Source organism: Tachypleus tridentatus, chromosome 8 (genome assembly GCF_004210375.1).
Source record: "Tachypleus tridentatus isolate NWPU-2018 chromosome 8, ASM421037v1, whole genome shotgun sequence".
Classification (NCBI taxonomy): domain Eukaryota; kingdom Metazoa; phylum Arthropoda; class Merostomata; order Xiphosura; family Limulidae; genus Tachypleus; species Tachypleus tridentatus.
The window spans coordinates 98,381,889-98,402,560 of record NC_134832.1 but is presented as its reverse complement, the minus strand read 5'-3'; the positions used below and the strand labels follow the sequence as shown (position 1 = coordinate 98,402,560).

General features: G+C 32.1%; 1 protein-coding gene and 2 long non-coding RNA genes across 4 annotated transcripts; 2 read left to right on the top strand and 1 right to left on the bottom strand.

Annotated features, from left to right (window-relative positions):
* The first annotated feature begins 1,064 nt into the window (after positions 1-1,064).
* LOC143223028 (uncharacterized) lies at positions 1,065-5,979 on the top strand. Its single transcript, XR_013012621.1, has 3 exons — positions 1,065-1,163; positions 1,991-2,055; positions 5,843-5,979. It is a non-coding gene; the product is annotated as an uncharacterized LOC143223028 (long non-coding RNA).
* LOC143223027 (uncharacterized) lies at positions 5,180-10,398 on the bottom strand. 2 transcript variants are annotated; one of them, XR_013012620.1, is made up of 3 exons: positions 10,122-10,398; positions 8,842-9,020; positions 5,180-6,020 (listed from the first exon to the last, which is right to left on the bottom strand). It is a non-coding gene; the product is annotated as an uncharacterized LOC143223027 (long non-coding RNA). The 2 variants fall into 2 exon arrangements; XR_013012619.1 differs by lacking the exon at positions 5,180-6,020 and having other exon boundaries at positions 8,746-9,020.
* On the top strand, positions 9,392-15,121 carry LOC143223025 (serine hydrolase-like protein). Its single transcript, XM_076450380.1, has 2 exons — positions 9,392-9,706; positions 10,998-15,121. Exon 2 carries the CDS (start codon positions 11,061-11,063, stop codon positions 11,988-11,990), a length of 930 nt encoding a protein of 309 aa, XP_076306495.1. The 5' UTR covers positions 9,392-9,706; positions 10,998-11,060; the 3' UTR covers positions 11,991-15,121.
* Positions 15,122-20,672: the final 5,551 nt, after the last annotated feature.

Below are 20,672 nucleotides of genomic sequence, written 5' to 3'. Positions count from 1 at the left end.
ACTCATTTCTAAAAATTCCTTGTTCACAGTTTGAGTTTTCTTGTTTATGTCTGAGGTAATATTTTGGAATAGTAATTGCCAACCATAAATAGTCAGGTGTGTTAAGGTGTTTGACTCGTAATCCGAGGGTCGCGGGTTTGAATCCCGGTCGCACCAAACATGCTCGCCCTTTCAGTCGTGTTGGCGTTATAATGTGACGGTTAATCTCACTATTAGTTGGTAAAAGAGTAGCCCAAGAGTTGGCAGTGGGTGTTGATGATTAGCTGCCTTCCCTCTACTCTTACACTACTAAATTAGGGACGGCTAGCGCAGATAGCCCTTAAGTAGCTTTGCGTGAAATTCAAAATAATAAAATATCTCCTGGTACTATCGGGTTATTCAGGTCTTGACTAATTTTTTAAAAAAGTTCAACTGAAGCATAACGTTATATCTGCTTGCACTAAAAATATTGTCCAACCACTTTTCACTTTCTACTGTAAATCATAGTTATCCTAGAACAAACGCATTCTCTTCCGTTTGCAGTTTAGGTAGACTCCAGTTATAAATGTCGTTGAACAGTAAAGCAAGTAAGGGATATTCAGTTTCAAATTTTCTAGTGAGCAGGTATCGACAATCATGCATCTTTGAAAATCTGATGAATCGTTGTTCATGCCTTTGGTCTTGTTATGAACATATCTTCGCATTAATAGTGATCATTCACGTGATCAGTCTATTTTGATGCGTAAACACACTCAATGTATCTGAATGTTATAAGCTGCAAACCTAAAACAAAATAAATTTAAATATGTTATAATTAAATATCTTTACTTTGATTTCATGGAAGAAAGTAAATCTATACTGATACACTATACTAAACGAAACAATCTCGTCACAAAACTATCATACAACAAACACAACTTACGCTCGGTTGTAAGTTACTCAAGTAATTTGCTGGTAACTGATATTTCTCGTGTCCACCATTAGCACAGTGGCATGTCTGCGGATTTATGCAGTTAGAAACCGGGTTTCAATACACGTACTGGGCAGAGCACTGATAGCTTTTTGTGTAGCTTTGTGCTTAATAACAAACAGCAACTTATGTTTCTCCATTTCAGTACCATCAGTATTAGAACAAGCAAGTTCTCCTTTCATGACTGCTGTAGCAGGAATATCGTTTCCTTAAGGTAAGAACAAAAAGCGTAATTTTTAATGTATTGTTAAAAATAATTTCAGTTTCATTTCTAAGTTATTTGTAGTTGTGTAATATATGTATCTATTTAATAATTAATTCGAAGTGGTTGAGAAATCAGAATTTTTCAATAGTTACCTTATTTCTAATTAGAATAATCAAATAGTTCCCAACTTTTGTAACAGAAAAAGGGAGGTAAGGGAAAATGACCGTCGTTAGTTTACGTGTTACTATAAATTAAATGTGGAATATAATTTAAAATTTAAATTTGGGAGAATTTTTTTGGAATACAATAAGTTTTTTCGATAAAATATTCTTCCTGTAAATATCTTAATGCTGAACCTGTTTTATAAACAAACACAGTATTTATAGTGTTTGTTTGAAGTTAAGTGCAAAGCAACAGAATGGACTATTTGTACTCTGCCCACTACGGATATCGAAATCTGGATTCTAGCGTTGTAAGTCCGCCGACACACCGCTGTGTCACTGAGGGTGTAATATACACTGTATTAGTACAAATACATAATTTAAAATGTATAACATCTTGGAAGTATAATTTTGCACTGAACTATTACAATTAGTTTAAGGTACGTAAATTAATTTAATATAAATATAAGTTACAAAATTCTTTAACATTGGATTCGCTAACTAACTTTTACTATCTTATCTTTAGACATAATGAAAGACATCATAATTCAAACAGGTTCTTTTAACCAATTTTTAATTTCTTTTAATATGATATTGAAATTGAAATGTGTGAGCAAGTGAAATAATTATTAAATTATAACATTTTACTCCTATTTCTATTTGTTGATTTTCTAGAGCAAAGCCACAGTGGGCTATCAGCTATATCTAACGAGGAGAATAGACCCCATGAGTTCAGCGTTGTAAGTCCTTACTCTTACCGTTGTTTCAGGTGGAAACATCTCTATTTTTTCGTTGTTAATTATTAATATTAATGGCAAAGCATCCTTTCCTTGAAACATTCTAAGATTATAACTCGATTCCCTTTTCAACATAAACAATACTGATGTCGAAATCATAGTCGAACTGAATCATCTCCTTTTATTAATTGGTATTGTTCTTTCGAAGTGTCATTATTTCGAAGTGCTATCGACATAAAACAGTTTAATCAGTGCAAAAAGGAAATATAAATGACGAGGAAAGAAAATACATTAAATATTCACTTATAGAACAAACAGATCCCTGTTAACCATGGAAACGACAGAAGATAATTTTACAGTAATTTAAAAACGAAGGTGCCAAAAAAAATGCGGAATTTTCTTCTACCTGGAATATGTAATATATCTTTAATCACGCATGTTCATATACTTTTCATATATTCTCACGCTGATATTTTGCGTGCAGTTTACACTCCACTTACTGTAATATAGGAAGGCTGTAACTTTGGATTAAATGTGTATTTCATGATATAACCTTCTCAAAGTGTTGTACATTTATAACATAATGTTTTTTCATTACCCATTCAAACTTTAATAAAAGTTCATTCCATGTACTTTTATTCGCTTGTTTACGAGTCATTAACTGCGATAGTGGGGCCGTACTCACTTAATTTGGTGATATAGATTTAAATATGTATGATTTGAGGTATCATTTCCTACATATATATTTAGTTGGAGTGACAGTTACCACATTGGGGTAAGCTAAGAAATTTCAGATATCACACCAGATATCTGGTGTGAGTTGACAGCGTGGAGTGACAGTTACCATATCGGTGTAAGCTAAGGAATTTCAGATATCACACCACACATCTGGTGTGAGTTGACAGCGTGGAGTGACAGTTACCATATTGGGGTAAGCTAAGGAATTTCAGATATCACACCACACATCTGGTGTGAGTTGACAGCGTGGAGTGACAGTTACCATATTGGTGTAAGCTAAGGAATTTCAGATATCACACCACACATCTGGTGTAAGTTGACAGCGTGGTACTTCATTACTCTTCTTGCTGTATTTTTTTTTCATTGCGAAATTTTTAAAATTTTGTTATCAACCCCAGCATCCAGTTTTAGTTCATAAAACGAATTATAGAAGTTGGCTATTAATTCGAAGCTTACCCTATGATTGTGAATAGAGCCTATTAATTTCTTTAATTATATTTGCTTATTTTCCTTCGCTGTCTAAGAAACCACATTCGTCAAAGTATATGAGATCCTGAGAGCCTTGTTTCTAATAAGATCACTACAGTACTTTGACAAATCTTTTTACTTTTACCTGATATTCAAACATTCCTTTCGTCATCCAGAATTTGCAAACAGCAGAAATTCTCTGAGATTGTTTATATTTATGCCACATAGAAACATTCTAGTTAAAATGTTGGATTCTTTTATGTATCACAAAAAGTTCATTTTATTATATTTATATCAGCTAGAGTACCCGTCCTCTGGACGGAAATCATGTAAATTTATGATTTATGAAAGGCTATATTAGTTTTCTTTTTATGTAATTGTAACAAAAAAAAGTAGAAACGCCCATAGAAACTGCAAAAGACAAAATGTAAAACTACTCATTTTCATGCATCTCCAAACAAATTGTAATGCCAAATTTGGTGATAATCCGTCAATGAGTAGCGGGAAAAGAGCCCATAAAACCTGAAAATTGAAAATTTGTATTTGTCTTTCCATAGACCTAACAAAACTTCTTGCCAAATGTGGTGAAGATCCATGAACAGGGGAAGAAGTAGTGATCAAAAACGCCCATAAAAACTGTAGAATTCAAAACTGAACATTTGTAATGGACGCAGGTAACCTTCAGACCTAAAACAATATACATCATACAGACAGTTTCTCATTCTCAAAAACGTAGATGTAAGAGCTAAGATTCAATTTTTCTCAAGTTTTACGGTTTAAAAATAAATATAAAATTTCTGAAACTACTGGTCAGTACTTGTTTTCCTCTGTTTATCTTTAGTACAAAAGAAAAATCATACTGTCTATAAAGTTTTTCACAAAACCACTAAATTCGCAAATATTTCGACATGTGTAAAAACTTCGCCTACCTTTCCCTTTCTTAGAATTCAATTATCGAGACATCATTTTGCTTAAGATTTGAATATTTTAATAAGATTGTTGTTTGATAACGTATTATTGTAATCTATAACAAATAAATTAATATAGCTCAGTTAACAGTACTTTCGCTGCATTACGGTTTAACACGTAATTTTATAAAACGATACGCAAGATCAATTCATCCTGATTCTTGTCTGATATTTTTGCTGAAGATAAGGAAATCCACTATAATTGTAGTGAGACTGATGAAACACCAAGGCCATTACAATACTCGGATAACCAAGTTAAAGAAGAAAGTAGTAGTCAAATAAGCATGTTTTGTCAAAAAAAATGTATTTATAACATATCAAAATCCCCGTCAACTTATCCTCCCCCACTCCAGGTACATCTTCTCATATTAATCATTTTAAAAAATAACTAACATAGAACTGAAGCTTCTGAAAATTTCAATGACATTTATATGCCCGAGAATTCTTTTATAGTCTATACAGTTAACTTTAGGAATAAATGACGTTTATAATGTGGCTCCAACGCAACCTTTTACTCGTCTTTCGCAATAGTCTCTGTTATTAGCTTCAAGAAAGAATAACTTAAAAAAAGCAAGACGACAATTCAAAATCTATGGCGGAAAGTTGTCTGAAATACAATCAGTTAAACTGAAAGTGGCTCCTTCTGACTGTGGAGGCGAATCGAATATACGAGAAAATAGTTAGAAAGAGAAATTATAAATAACGGCGTATCTATTGATTTATATGAAAATCTACTAAACCAATAATTGTATCCAGCCACTGAGCTTCAAAAATATCCAACAAATACCTAAAAATGATTAAATTTTTAGCAAAGTCTCTCAAACAGGAATGTATTTAATACATCTTTATCTGAATATCAGAATCAACAAAATCTCTAATTTCTATTGAATAAATCCATCTTTCTAACATGCTGTGAATAAAACAACATTCCCTTCATCATCACAAATCAACGATTGTTCTTAAGATCAGTTTAAACAACAAATTTATTATGATCAGCAAGGTAGCAGTTAATAAATGCAACTGTTTTTTTATTATTGGAAATTCAGTCAGAACAGACAACCTTCGTGTAAAAATCTTATTTTTAGAATAAACAGCATCGCACAATGAATTCACCTTCTAAAACACGAAATCAAACAAATAAATAATCAGTAAAACCATTCTTTTATTCATGTAATCCATCATTGGACTAATCTGAAATCCTATTGATAGAATTGAAGATGGTTCCTTCTAACTATATACGAGAGAAAACAACCACAAAGTCCAGATGTAAAATGCTATTAATATTTTGCATATTTATGCCAGAGTTACTCAATTAAATGTTAAAATAAGCCTATATTTGATTTATAGAAAATCCTTTCATTCAACTGAAGAAGGTACCTTCACAGTATATGGTTGCAACGAGTATAAGATGAATCAATCAACGAAACCATCTCTGAAATCAAACATTGCATCATCAGAATCAGGGTGTTTCTAAGACCAGACTACGTACCTAGATCTACTAATGTTAGCTCTTGAAACACATTTAGATTCACTAGAAAAGTTTAGTTACTGTTAAACTGAATTAGAATCTCAAATGTACAAAGCTGTGTTCAGCAAAGTTGTTTTTTTCTTCCTAGAAACTGAGTGTAAGTAATTGCTTTGATGAGGAATTGGACAGGAATGTGAAGTAACAAAGAATCACCTCCTTCTTTAAGTCTCAACCTGCCTCCTCCGAGACTGCCAGCACCTCTTGAAAGAAGGAGCCAGATAACCCCGTGAAGTCAGATTATCCCTTCATCAAATGATCTGTAACTTCTAGGTATATACAAAAAATATTAATTGGTAATTTTACCAAGTTGAAACTTGTAAATAATAATATTAACTTCATTTATTTGTTTTTAAATATTCTTTCAATGTGTAATAAAGTTATCATGTCTTGGTCCATGCGCCTATCCTCTTATTTTCCATAGACTTAATGCCTGGAGTTTCTCAATTTCAACTTACACGGTGTTTTTCACAAATGCATCTCGCGTAACTTAGGGTTCGGCTGTATTTATAATTTTGAAGTTCTTGCTTTCCTGAATTATAGTTGTGGTTATGATGAAAGAAAGACCCCAACTCTCCACGTTAACTGTTTAACTTGTGTAGGTTGTTTAGAAGTACAATATAAAATACGAGGAATGTACTTAAAACTGAAATGTTTAAATCCAGCAGTTTTTAAATTATTCAATCCAACATGGCGGAAAGTTAAATCAAAATTAGCAGAACAACTACAACTACAAGTATAACCAACATATAAGATATTACTACTTCTTGCTGAAATAATCCATATGAATACAGTACACAATACTTAGTTCTTAAACTTACATTGTCATATATTTATTTTTAAAAGTTACTTACTCTTTCTTGACATATTACAAGTCAAATATTCGCAGGGATACTTAAAGCCTTCTCTTTCACTATAACCGTATTTACTTCAAGATATAAACAGTTTTTTTTTTTTTTCATTTAACGCATAACATAAACCTGATTAGTTTTTAAATTTCTATAACAATTGGGGGCCTGGCATGGCCTAGCGCGTTAAGGCGTGCGCTTCGTAATCTGAGAGTCGCGGGTTCGCGCCCGAGTCACGCCAAACATGCTCGCCCTCCTAGCCGTGGGGGCGTTATAATGTGACGGTCAATCCCACTATTCGTTGGTAAAAGAGTAGCCCAAGAGTTGGCAGTGGGTGGTGATGACTAGCTGCCTTCCCTCTAGTCTTACACTGCTAAATTAGGGACGGTTAGCGCAGATAGCTCTCGTGTAGCTTTGTGCGAAATTCCAAAACAAACAAACAAACTATAACAATTATAACACATAGAGCATTGAGTAAATTACATATAAATTATTTCGAATATTCAAATCACAAACTCATGTGACAATCACTGTTAATATTAGCTAATGTGTATTCCAAACTACATTTTCACATTAATTAATATAATATACAGCATTATGCACTAAGATTGATTATTTTTGGAATGCATATGTAACAGCCCATTCCAAGGTAAGATGTATGTGTCTTTATAGCAAAGCCACAGCAGGCTATCTGCTGAGTCCACCGAGGGGAACCAATGTAAGTTATTCACACAATGTAATCATAGAAATGTGTTAAAATAGAGGATTAAGAATTTCTCAGATGGAAATATTAAATATCAATGGCAAACAAAGAAGCACGAAACAGCTTGGAACACTAAAACTATTCAGAAGGAGGCCTATAACAAGTTGTACGTCAGCCATAATAAACAATATGGCGATTTGTAGCAAACGACAATTCACGACCGCAAAGGTCAGAGGAAAAAGTTGTCCACATGTCCAAGACAATAGAACGCAACATGATCAGGAAGGATCTTTGTCTGGAAAAGTACTACAATACACATGTGCGTCAGCTGCTGCTTTAATTAACATATTATTTCAAACACGCTCGCTCTTTCAGGCGTGGGGGATTTATAATGTAACGGTTAATCCCACTATTCGTTGGTAAAAAGAGTAGCGCAAAAGATGGCGGTGCGTGGTGATGACTAGTTGCCTTCCCTCTAGTCTTACACTGCTAAATTACGTACGGCAAGCGCAAATAGTCCTCGTGTAGCTTTGCGCAAAATAAAAACAAATTATTCCCGATTCTTACAAAGTTGCATGTAGATTAAGTCAACTAACCTCCACTTCCCTCGAAAAACATTTTATAGCTAGCTTTGATATTACCTCCCTATTTACAAATATGGCCCAGCAAGGCCAGATGGTTAAGGTACTCGACTCGTAACCCAAGGGTCGCAAGTTCGAATCCTCGTCACACCAAACATGCTCGCCCTTTCGGCCGTGGGAGAGTTATAATTTGCGCAGATAGCCCTCGAGTAGCTTTGCGCGAAATTAAACAAACAAACAAACAAAAAACAAACAAGATATTGGACGTCAGAATTGAGTTTGATATGATACTGATTTAGACTGAGGTATTAAATATACCAGTATTTAGGTATGACGAAGCAAACAAGCAGTCAATTCATGAATGGTAATGGCCGCTGGTAAAAATTAGGCGCAGACTAAACACGATTTTGGTCCAAATGCTGTTTTTTTTTCTTGTCCAATTTTAAAATTTGAAAAGACGATTTTAGACAGATGTAGCGGAGAGATGTTGGAAAGTGTATCATCAAAATAAGTTACAGTACAATTTCTTTTTTAGGTTGCATTCTGATGAAGCAGTTCGTCAACATTTGAAGAAGTCGTGAAGGATTTCAGCCATCCAGGAATCACAGGATGTGCAATGAACAATTTCTGGCAAAAGATTATGTGAGAGGTATAAAACGACTTGGACAATACTATCAGTACTTAATAATATCTTTGAAAAATAAAATCAATGACTTCATAACAAATGTAAAATACATAATGACTGCCTATGCTTGTTACCGTTTATAGGACATGTATCTTTAATTTCAGGTATGTTTAAAAAATAATATAATAACAAACTACCAGTGGCCTTCTTTGTGAAAACCTGCTCCAATAACAAAACTTAAAAAAAAAGTTTTCATTTATTTCCAATAGTGCACCTAAGAGACATACAAGATGACATCTTGAAGTATGAACTGAAACCTCTCGCAGTGCCTACCATCTTTCCAGGTCATCCTCGACATAAGCAAGTTGTAAAATCATAAAGTAGACCATCTCCAAGAAAACGAGCTCCTGAAATCAAGAAAACATGTCCAGTACTTGCGAAGAAGAAAAAGACATCAGGTGTCGAGCATTCATACTGTTCAACTGTCCCAGTGGAAGATTAGCTTGAAGCACCTAAGGACAAGTTAAAAAAAGTACAAAACGATTTGAGAGTATGCAAGCAAAAAATAAAAAGGAAAACTGAATCTATCGCAAAACTGCTACAAATACTAACAGAAAAGAATCTTCTCACCAAAGCGCAAGTTTATTTAATGTCACTAAACATAAATCTTATTAAGAATGAATTGAAGGCATGTGAGACTGATCCTAAGGAAATTTGAAAATTTTTTATATTCCAGACTGCCTACAGATTGCTTTTTAGTCACAAAAGTATGGGAAATTTATTTGTTGAAATATATATAACGTTACAGGAGAATTTAGGATGTATGGCTCGTACTCATACGTAAATATAAAGACTAACTTTCTACGGAATCAGGTACGTTATTCGACAATAAGGCAGGCTGTTAACTGGGCAAATTTAGTTCATGCACGTAATTTGCTTCATAATTGCTATAATCGCAGACGTGTTTAGTCAATTATATAGTTTTCTCAGGAAATTCTCACCCCTTTCGAAACTTACATGTGCTTGTGTGTTGTTGACATTGTTCCCATTTTGAAACCTCATTACGTCACAGCCTGTGATTGGTCACTGTGTTAAAGTGCTCTCTCTTTTTATAACTCTATAGTTCAACGTTAGTTCGCGTATATTTTCTGTATCTTGACACTTGCTTCGTTGGTCTCGTACGTGTTCTGTACAGTAGGTATGTAGACGATAGTTTTAAGTTTTTACATTTAGGATAACTGCTCAAAATTGTTAGGACACTTTAACTCACAACATCCTACCATTAAATTTGCGTGATTGGAAATAATAATTTAATTTCTTTAGACTTTCTCGTTGACCATAAAACGAGTGGATTTGGTACATCAACATACACTACTAAAAAAAGAAGCAAAAAAGACGTGCACTGGACTGTTCACACAAATTAGTAGTGTTATCTCGTCAATATACAAAATAAATCTTGTAATATGCTTATGAAACAGACCTCATAATTTATGTTCTACGTGCCCAAATCTACACTGAGAAATTTCTCTTTACAACTACAGTATACTCTAAAATGCATCAGCTATCCATATGTATCACAAAAATAATTACTAACTTCGTTCTAAGATACTTACCCTGATTACTACATTTATCCAAACTTACTGTTGCATATAGCCATCTTCCATACATTGGTAAGAAAAATTAACTTTATGAAGTCAAATTAATGGCATAATTCTTCATTACTACCCCCAAGTTGATTTCTGATTAGTTTTTAAACCTACATTACGAGAACAGGATTTTTACTGTACTAAAAACCTCTCAATTTTCTTTGATCGTGGCTTGTATATATTTACGTGCTTGGGGAGTGTAATTACTTTGTCTTTCTTGTCTCCACGGCATAACAACTAAAAAAAAAAAGCGTGTTAATAGCCCTCTGTTGTTTATTTTAATCGTTAGACGTGTGAACCAAAAGTAAATGTACCTGTATACGTGTGAACATGTTTCTACATACATTTGTTATTTGCATAATTTCAGCGCTGGTTTCATAAAAACATTTTACCCACTATGGTGAAGGGGTATTATTAATATCCATCAAGTTTCAATATCGTTTGCAAGGCCAACATTTGTCTTGAATTTCTGATTAAAAAAACTCCACGTAAAACAACTTTCACCAACTGAATTGCATGTAGTCTTCTTTTAAGTTTACATTTTTTAATATGTGCAGTATTTTTGTTTGTTACTCCTTCACTTTGTACGTGTTTTAGTTATGATTAATTGTCATTACTGCAGCTGTGTATTTTAGTTATTTGTTTAGTAATGATGTAATTCTTTTATTTTGCTTTATATATTAAAGAGAAAATCTGTAAAGTTATAAAACATTTGTCTTCTGTTATAAAAAAAACAGTATTGTTTATCTTAAGTGTGGTTATTCTTTTTGTTTTATAAAATTACTTTTCAATTACTTAAGATACATATGAAGCCTCCTTTTGGATTTTCTTTTTCATATTTAGAGAATTTGCTCAACAATTAAGTTAAAGGGATCTGTAGGTTACAAAGAACACCAGAGTTCTTTAATGATGACTTCAGAAAGAGAAAGGCTGGGTCCAAAAGAGATACAAATACCTCTTCCCTATGGGCATTTGGCTGTAAAAGATTGGGGACCACCAGATGGACTACCTGTACTAGCTTTACATGGCTGGTTGGACAATGCTGGTTCATTTGACACTTTAATCCCATTATTGCTTTCAGATTTGAGAGTTATTGCACTAGACTTACCAGGACATGGTCTGTCTTCACACAAGCCTCCTGGTAGTACATATGAATTTGTCCATTTTCTCATTGATGTTAAAAGGGTTATTGAATTTTATGAATGGAAAAAGATTACTTTAATAGGCCATAGTCTTGGTTGTGGATTAGCAGTATTTTTTGCAAGTCTTTATCCAAATCTAGTTGATTGTGTGATTGGTATTGATCTCATAAAGCTTCCAGCCATACCTGTTGAGAAGGCTGTTCAGTGGGCTGCTAAAACTATTGACCAACAGCTGATATTTGAAAAATTTTCACAAGAACCAGTAGTTTACACACAAGATCAGGCTCTTAAACGCCTAATAGATGGATTGCAAAACCAGGTTACTGAAAAGTCAGCCAAAATCCTGATGAAAAGGGGAACCAGACTATCTAGTGATGGAAAGGGTTTAATTTTCACCCGAGACATACGTGTAAGGAAAATTTCTCTCTTCAACTTTGACACCAAACAACAGAAACTCATTCTATCACATTTGAAATGTGAACTGTTAATTATTAAGGCAAAAGAAGGACCTTGGTATGAAGATCGAGAAATACTAAAAGATTTCTTAGACCTGTATGCAAGAAATAGCAAAAGATTTCAGTTCACTGAAGTTGAGGGCTCCCACTTTGTTCACTTGAATAACCCAGAAAGAATTTCACCAATAATTAATACATTCATCTCTAAGAGGTTATTGAAGAATAAAGAAAAACTTTAAGCATACTCATAGTTTAATGTAATTTAGCATTTATATTTTAGTGGTATGTAAAAGTTGTATTTTGTTTTATTATGGGATTACTTAACCAGTTTTGTTGTTATTAGACAACAGAATCCTTCATATCCTTTATTTTTTATTTCCGTATTCCGAATACCTCTTTGTGCCTGATTTATATTAAAATATCTATGTACATTTTCAATATTTTATCTGTCTCTTATAAGGTACCAGAATCTGGATATATAAATGACTAGTCGGGACAAAGAATTATTATTTGTAAAATGTTTCATTTTGCACATGCAAACCTTTAGAGTTTTAATTGTACAATTAAACCTAAGTAATAATGTTAAGGTATATGGGTAGAAAATAGTTTACAGAAAATTATTACCTTAACATGTGTTAGCTACATTTGAGAATATGTAACAGTATCAATATATCTGTATAACAACATTACAAGTTAAGCAATATAGGGTCTGTCTAATATATGTGTACATAATTTTAAGTAACAACCATCAAATAATAGACAAAATAAAGTACATTTGATAATATTTTAGGCTTTAAAATTATTAAGTTCCATAATATACGGAGTATCAGTTTACTGTTTTGATCATAGAATTGTTTACAATTTGTATATATATTAAACATAAATTTATTGAATATATTATTCAGTGTTAATTTAAATTAGTAAATATTATGTTGGTACACCAAAATTATGAAGTTTTATAAAATTTTAATTTTATTTTTCTCCCTATTTTTTAAATATATCATTTAAGAAATATGTAATAAGGATATTTGTGCACAAACTTATCAAGGATGTAATGATTTATGTTCTTGATAAAGATGGCTGCATTATAGTTTATTTGTAATATTTATAGTTAAGCCATTGTTTGGTATATTAAACATTTTTTTTCTAGTTATCTCATTTCAAGGTAACATAATTTGTTTTAGCAGTATACATTTTAGTTAAATTTGATTTTGCAGTATTCTTCTATTTTATATGTAAAAATAACTTAAAAGACAGATTGATTCAACTGAATATTTCTTTTTGCTGTAGTCTAGAGTAATATTTGTGTAAAACAAAATTTACATTTCAACCTTTACCAAGAAAGTTCACTCCAACAACACAAAACTATGATTCCATGTGCAAGCATTGCTTTTGTCTCAGAATTAAAAGAATTATTTTGTGATTTGTTTGTAATTTTCATTACAGAATTCTACAGTTTTAATTTTAATTTTTTATAAGCATTACAATAATATTACATGTGTGTTTTAGAAATTGATACAAATTTGAAGGTTTAACAAAATAGATAAAATCCAACAAAAATATACAATAAAAGTAATAAAACTAAAATTAGTATAAATATATATTTTCATAAAAATAATATTTGTGTGAAAATGTTAGTTTCTAGAAGGAAAGGAAATGTACGGAAAACATATTTGTATATTTATGTGATTTAAATTTGCACCTTTCAACACTCATTGAGTATCTCAGTTCACATGTTTAAATTTTTGGGGCAAATTTTTGAACTGTATCTTTTATCTATTTGTGTGGTCCTCTGATTTTTATACACAAATATATTTTATTTTGATGATAACTGTGGGTTTCATTGGTGTGTCAGCAGTCTTTTTTAATAAAGCAGTGTTCAGTTTCTTCAATTTTCTGAAAGCTTTCAGTTTATAATAATTGATTTCCTATTTCAGAAATATTTTTACAGTAGTCAAAAATATAATTGTGTTGCCAGTTCATCAGATGGTTTACTGGATATGTCTAGTAATCAAATCACTTTTGTTCTGAAAAAAATATGTCCATAGTTTGATGTACATCATAACTGAAATCCTACAATTTTCACATTCAAAATGGATCATTTTTTACAATTGCTTGCAGTATATTTTCTTGGCATAAGCTGTTCATGAAGTTGACTGTGGTATTTGGAAAAATGGGTTTTTGCATTGCTGGGATTGCTTTTGAAGTGCTTCCTACTAAGAACTCATGACAGATGTTTATCTTTGGGATGTAGTGTGAAAATTTAGCCTTTCAAATTTTTAGATGAACATAAGGCTATTTTTCTGATGGTACATGTTTATGTAATTTTTCTGCTTATTTTGTTTATCTTTATTGGTTGTGGTCTGCCAAGTACATCTTTTATTCCTGGTCATTTATTGAGTTCTAGCATTAAAATAGGTAGTCTACCATATGGTATTTCTGTTTAATTTAAAGAAAGGTATTTTATAAAACTTCTATTTGATCCAGAACTATTAGAAAATTGTTAATTTTTACATTATCTAAAAACTCACGAGTTAGATATTTTTGTTTTGACGTTCACTCAGGTGAGTTCTCTAATAGCATATTAAACATTTTATTTATTACCCTATTATTTAAGAATGTTGCTTATCATATTGCAGTTTTATTAACTTCTAGTTTTGCAAAAAAATAGACTTATAGAAAATGTATTTTTTATTTAATGTTTTGACATCTGGAGTGTGTTGTGATGCATGCATTTTATTGTATTGTGTAAATGTGTGCCCAAAAATTATTCAAATTAGAAATCTGCCCGAGAATATTAAAGAAGTATAATTTAGTATTTTAATGGAATGAACTATATTTATTTAGACATAAAGTTTCCATCTAAAATATGCTAATAGTTTCATGGTTTATGATCAGATGAAGTACAACTAAAAATTATAATAAGTTATACTTAAAGTGATCACATGATTTCATTATTAATAAGAAAAATGAAAGAAATTGTTTTACCTGAAATACTTATCTTGCATGTAACATCTTTTTTTAGTCTCATCAGAATTTTTATTTTGTGTAGAATATATATATATATATATATTCATTTCCATTTTTGTTATTTGATTTGTCATAACAAAGTAATTGATGCTGTTATGTATAAAGAAAATGACCATTATATGGGCAATATGTATAAACCAAAAATAACTTCCTTTTATTAAATAAACATTTACCAAATTAGATTTAATTAGAGCATATGATCAATATTTTATGGAAGACCTTATATTCTGAAAGTTTTTTTTAACAGGCATTCACATCTTATAAAAGATTATTTAATTTATGTGGTACCAATTGGTGTATGAAAGCAATTTTGTTCAAGAAATAAAAGTCCTTAAAATAGGATTTTCTTTTGCTTTAATAGAACAATCTATACTTCACTTCACAGCTTCTGAAGAAGCTTTTAAGCAAAATACTGAGTGTCCAATTAAACATAAATAATAAATTAGTTTTATAAGGACATTTATTTCAAGTATTAAAATCCTTTAGAAGATATGTAAAGTACTTCTATCGTTTTTTTTAGATTAGGGATCCAGATCATATAAATAATACATTAATTTGTGTTTTTGATTTTCTAGCATGTGAGTCTGCATCATATAATTGATTATTTAACTTGTGTTGTTCTTTTCCTAACACCATGTACATGTTATTATATAAATAACACTTGAATTTAGAAAGACAACTGGTATATTCAATCAGTATACATACAGTTGAAGTTCATTCAAAGTGTCGAATGTAAAATATGTTCTGAATCATTTTTAATAAAGAGTATTATTTTCCTAATGCAGTATTGACTAAAACATTTTTCATAACTTTCTAGGCTTTGTTTTAACATCTCGCACATTCACACAATACCAGTAGTTATGGGTAAGGAAACAGGCATAAATTAATTACTTATCACATATGTACAATGTTTGTTACAATCATATACTATAAGGCAGAGAAAGTCTTCAAGCTGTACACTGGTGGTTTGTATCAGGTGTATTTTATTTAGAAGCTCTGGTTTTCTGTCACTTGTTTCAGCCTTAAGGTATGTTACAAGTCAAAGTATGGAATTTCTTTTTTTTTTTGGAAAGGAATTTATTGTTTAATTAAATGTAAAAACGTACTTGGTTAATGTTATTTAATGTATATGTAGACCTCGTCAATTAAAATGTATGTAAATGTGATAAGATGTACACTACAATTTACCTCATTAAAAGTTTTTTTAAGAGAAGGGTGTTTTTATTGGGTTGCCTGGGGGGGTTCAGATGTGCAACTTCATACGTATCAGAAGAAATTTACTAGAAATGTGTATTTGCTGTAATAATAAAGAGAACATTATGTATTCAGAAAATGTATTTTGGCTCTAGGTATCAAAGTTCCACATGAAATGAATTTAGTTTGGACTAAAGAGAACTCCACACTTCTAGACCTGGCTTGTGTTGATATTTACGAAATGAAGATACATTATTTTACTTTATTTGATTCACTAATGCTGAATTTTAATTTAATGGCTTTATGTATTTAGTGAAAAACATAAAATATATATCTGTACTATGGATTTACTGCATATTTGTTGTGTGTTCTACTTATGTTTTACAAAGAAGAACAGAATAGATCTAGCATATCTGTTTGAATCATAGAATTGAAGTAACAAATATTTGATATAGAAATATAATTTATTTTACCGTACCTGACTTTATACATTGTAACTTATAGCTGACAGTACAACTATGTTGCTGAGATAAATTGTCATTCGTAAGTTTGTGTCATTATGTGTTCAAATATGTTAATCTGCAGACTTCAAGAATAGGTGCCATTTAACTCACAGCACATCTTTTTATGCCTCCCTGTCAGATCAATATGGCATTTTCTATGGTACAACAATCACTGAATGCTGTGAGCTGTCTTTCCTACTCATGGTTACTTAGTGTGGCCATGTTGTGATACTAGGATGTGTTGTGACTGGGTATTCTTAAGCAGAAAAATAACATTTTCATTTCGGGAGGATAATCTGGCTGAAATGCAACCACTGAAGTTGCTGCTACAAACCTCCAGTTGTTTTTTGTGACTTACTCATCGTTAGTACTTTGAACACTGTCACCAGAGATACTGAATCTATTTGAGTGTAGATGCCTTTAAGACAAATGCAATGCTACATACTTCACTTGGTAGTTTTTTAACTTTAATAATATCCTTCCAATAAGCCAATGCCACAGTGAAAATATGCCTTACAATGTAGTAAAGCAAATCATCCACATAAGTGACCAAACTCTCTTAGGGACCTTTCTTAAGCCTTGCACTTAGTGTTCTAGATATTTGTTTCTCCATCTGTGCTTATACCCTGTCCAAGTGCTCCATCAAGCCAAGAAATAGTCTGTTGAGGCTCAAGATTGGGCATCATATTACCCATTCTTGAATCCACATATTCCAAACAGTGAAATGGTTAAGGAATAGGTTTCTTGATGACAAGTTTGTGGCTAGACTTCTATAGTAGTCATAGGGCTTTTTAGCATTAGCAAAAGGTCTACATCCAATGGAGGAGTTTTCTTCTCTCTGTGATATTTTCAAATTCACTGATTTACCTTAGAGATAAGGATAATAATTAGAATAATGGATAGGATTAAAATCAGTGAACTACAACTGAAAATATTCATAGATTGAGTTATAAGAAAATAGTTAAACAGACTGAAATCAGTCACTATTTCATCCAAACCATCAAATGAAGTGACACATTTACAGAAACACAGGATATCAAGTGGTAGTTCCATATTACAGGAAGAAACTTTAGAATTCTCTATCTATGCTGAAGATATCTTTTCAGATATTATGTTCTAGGTGTAGATAATATAACATTTTATTGTTTGTTTGTTTGTTTTTGAATTTTGCACAAAGCTACTCAAGGGCTATCTGCGCTAGCCATTCCTACTTTAGCACTGTAAGACTATAGGGAAGGCAGCGAGTCATCACCACCCACTGCCAACTCTTGGGCTACTCTTTTACCAACGAATAGTGGGATTGATTGTCACATTATAATACCCCCATGGTTGAAAGGGCGAGCATGTTTTGTGCAATCAGTATTAGAACCTGTGACCCTCAGATTACAAGTCAAATGCCTTAACCCACCTAGCCATGCCAGGCCATAACATTATGTACACAGAAACAATTATTCCATACTCTCTGAGCAAAAATGCCACTCAAGTTATTGCCTTTTGAAGATATGTTGCTCATCAATATATATGATCTAGGGGATCTTGCTGCATCTGTTTTGGGCTAGGCCTGATATCTTCAAGGGCTTAGCACTCTCTGTCAATCTTGAACCAGTCAGAACAATCCAAAATTATCTTGGCTATTTCAGAAATTATGACAGATTTGACCTTGTGGCAGAGACACTTCTGTTGGTGGCATAGCAACAAGCAAGAATATATAATACTTTTTAGCCCCTGTAAAGAAGGAGTCCTGATGGGCATTAAAATAAAAATGCCCTCACATTCATTATCTATTTGGTAATGTATAATCACAATTAAGAAATACCATAAATTGTGTACACAGTTTCAGTAGGACTACTACATCTAGGACCAAGGAAGACGACAGACTGGTGATACAGAGCTACTATCAGCACCATTATTAAGAAAATTAATGAAATCAATATATCAAGCAAATAATCGTGCCTTCACCTCAGGGGTGATCAAATCACCACTAGAAATTCTGGAAGTTAACTTATTGATAGCTGAGGTTATAATGATAATAGTTCTGACCTTACTACAGATTCAGGTCTTAAAGTTTTATTCCCAGTACATGGCTACCATACAGACAAGGATACTTGGGTTTTGTTTATCGAGAAAGAAAATTGTTTTTGATGGTGATCAACACCACTTTCCAAACTAAAAGAAAAGGTTCACCAGCTATGTACAGCAGCGGATCATATCAGGAAGAAGTTGGGCTTAAGCCAAATGTATCACGTAATAAATGGTGATAGTCAATAGAAAATTTACAGCCACCTTAGAGGAACTACTATCAGGACTCAAATAAGGGTGAGAAGAATTGGACTTCATGTTGGCCATTGAATTAAATGTATATTTTGTAAATGTCTATACTATGTTTATTTATTTCAGTCTTGGATATTATGTATGTTTGTCTACATCTTTCATCATAATTATACATGTTAAAGGATTGTGTAGAATGTATGAATTTGTCATTGGACATTAAAGAGTTTTTTTAATAATTCATAAGAAACAGTGGAAGATCTTTATCTCATATTTTCTTATTTTCATCCACATGACTGACTGATTAAGTTTTCAGTGTATAATTTGTTGGTATTCAGGCATTTCATGTTTTCTACCTGCTTTAGTGAGATAGAAAGTTTTAAGAACTTTTATTTAATTTTTATGCTGTGATGGTGATAAACAAGAGTCTCAGAAAGTCATTGAGATCATTTTATTTTAGTTTCTACCATGTCTATTATGTGCAAGAGGATATTGCAGTAACACACAACATTTGTATTGAAATAATTAGCACTGTAATAGCCTTTACTTGTCCATACGACATTGGCTAAATGACTAACCTAAATGAATAAATGCTAGGAGAGAACAAATGTTACAAGGCGATGCTGTCTGTTGGACAAAGAAACTGAATTTACATGTTGAGCTCAAGCATGCTTTCTATATCATATATTTGGATAATAATGTTTGAGTTCTATTGATAGTAATCCTAAGGGGAAAAAACGTGGATCTAAAACACTCCAACCAGATTAGCTGTAATTCCGTCTGCAGAAATGCGTATGCTGTGATTTATACTTTTTCATTATAGTGAAGAACTTGTTCATTTATTGATATTTGTACCACCATAATGAATTTTAATGTATTCAAAACATTGTCTTTGTGCTGTATGGAGTGACTGTTTTCCATATCCATTTTTGCACTATTTTTGATCCATTGAACAATTGGTTTAGAACCAGCATATCTTTCCTAAGTATCTTTCAGTTAGTTGTGAGGCCTTATTAGCTTGTTATCATTATTTATGGATGCTGTATTTTAGATTATATTTTGTTGTACTTGAGATTAAAACTTTTTGCTATCTTATACTTCCATATTTTCAGTTTATATTCATAGTTAACAAAAGGTATTCAGGATAATACATCAGTGATGTTGTACTCCCAGTGATCTGGAGCCTTTTTACCCTTTGGCTTTCTGTATCATGAAGATTCTCCAGCCACGTCAATGCTGTATGATCAATTTGAAGTGCAAACTTCTGTCCATATGTTCCTCTACTGGGATAACAGTAAATTTACAGATTTACAATGCTAAAATCAGAGGTTAGAATCTCCTTGGTAGACACAGCAGATAGCCTGATGTGGCTTTGCTATTAGAAAAACACACAAAACACTGTCCATATAAGTAATGATGGAAATGACTTAGGGCTTGAATAACATTTAGGAGCTATCTTTTGAGTTGTACAATACTTTCTTTCTGCAGCATTCATTGCCTTACTATAGTAAGAAATAACATTATTTTCTGTGTTGTACTTGTGACGACAATGTTATCACTGCAAACAAAATTGGTATTTATAACTTAAATGAGTGGATATTCAAGAATTAACTGCAGACCCCCTCAGAGGTTCAGAGAAACCTGGACCATTTCTGTTGTTTGATAACCCTGGCTGTGATAAAAAAAGAACAATGACACATGAAAGCAAAGTAAAATAATCACTAATCCAAAAGAAAAGTGACACATAATTTGAACATTTTTATTTAATATTTAATAACTGACTTTCTAGCTTTTATGCACATAAAAACAAGTCACAAAACATGCCATATGCACCAAATAACTGTCTACATTTGATGCCTAGGCCATATGGCCCACCTCATCCCATTTAATTGGGGTACTCTTATACAGGAGTAGTGGTCAATTATT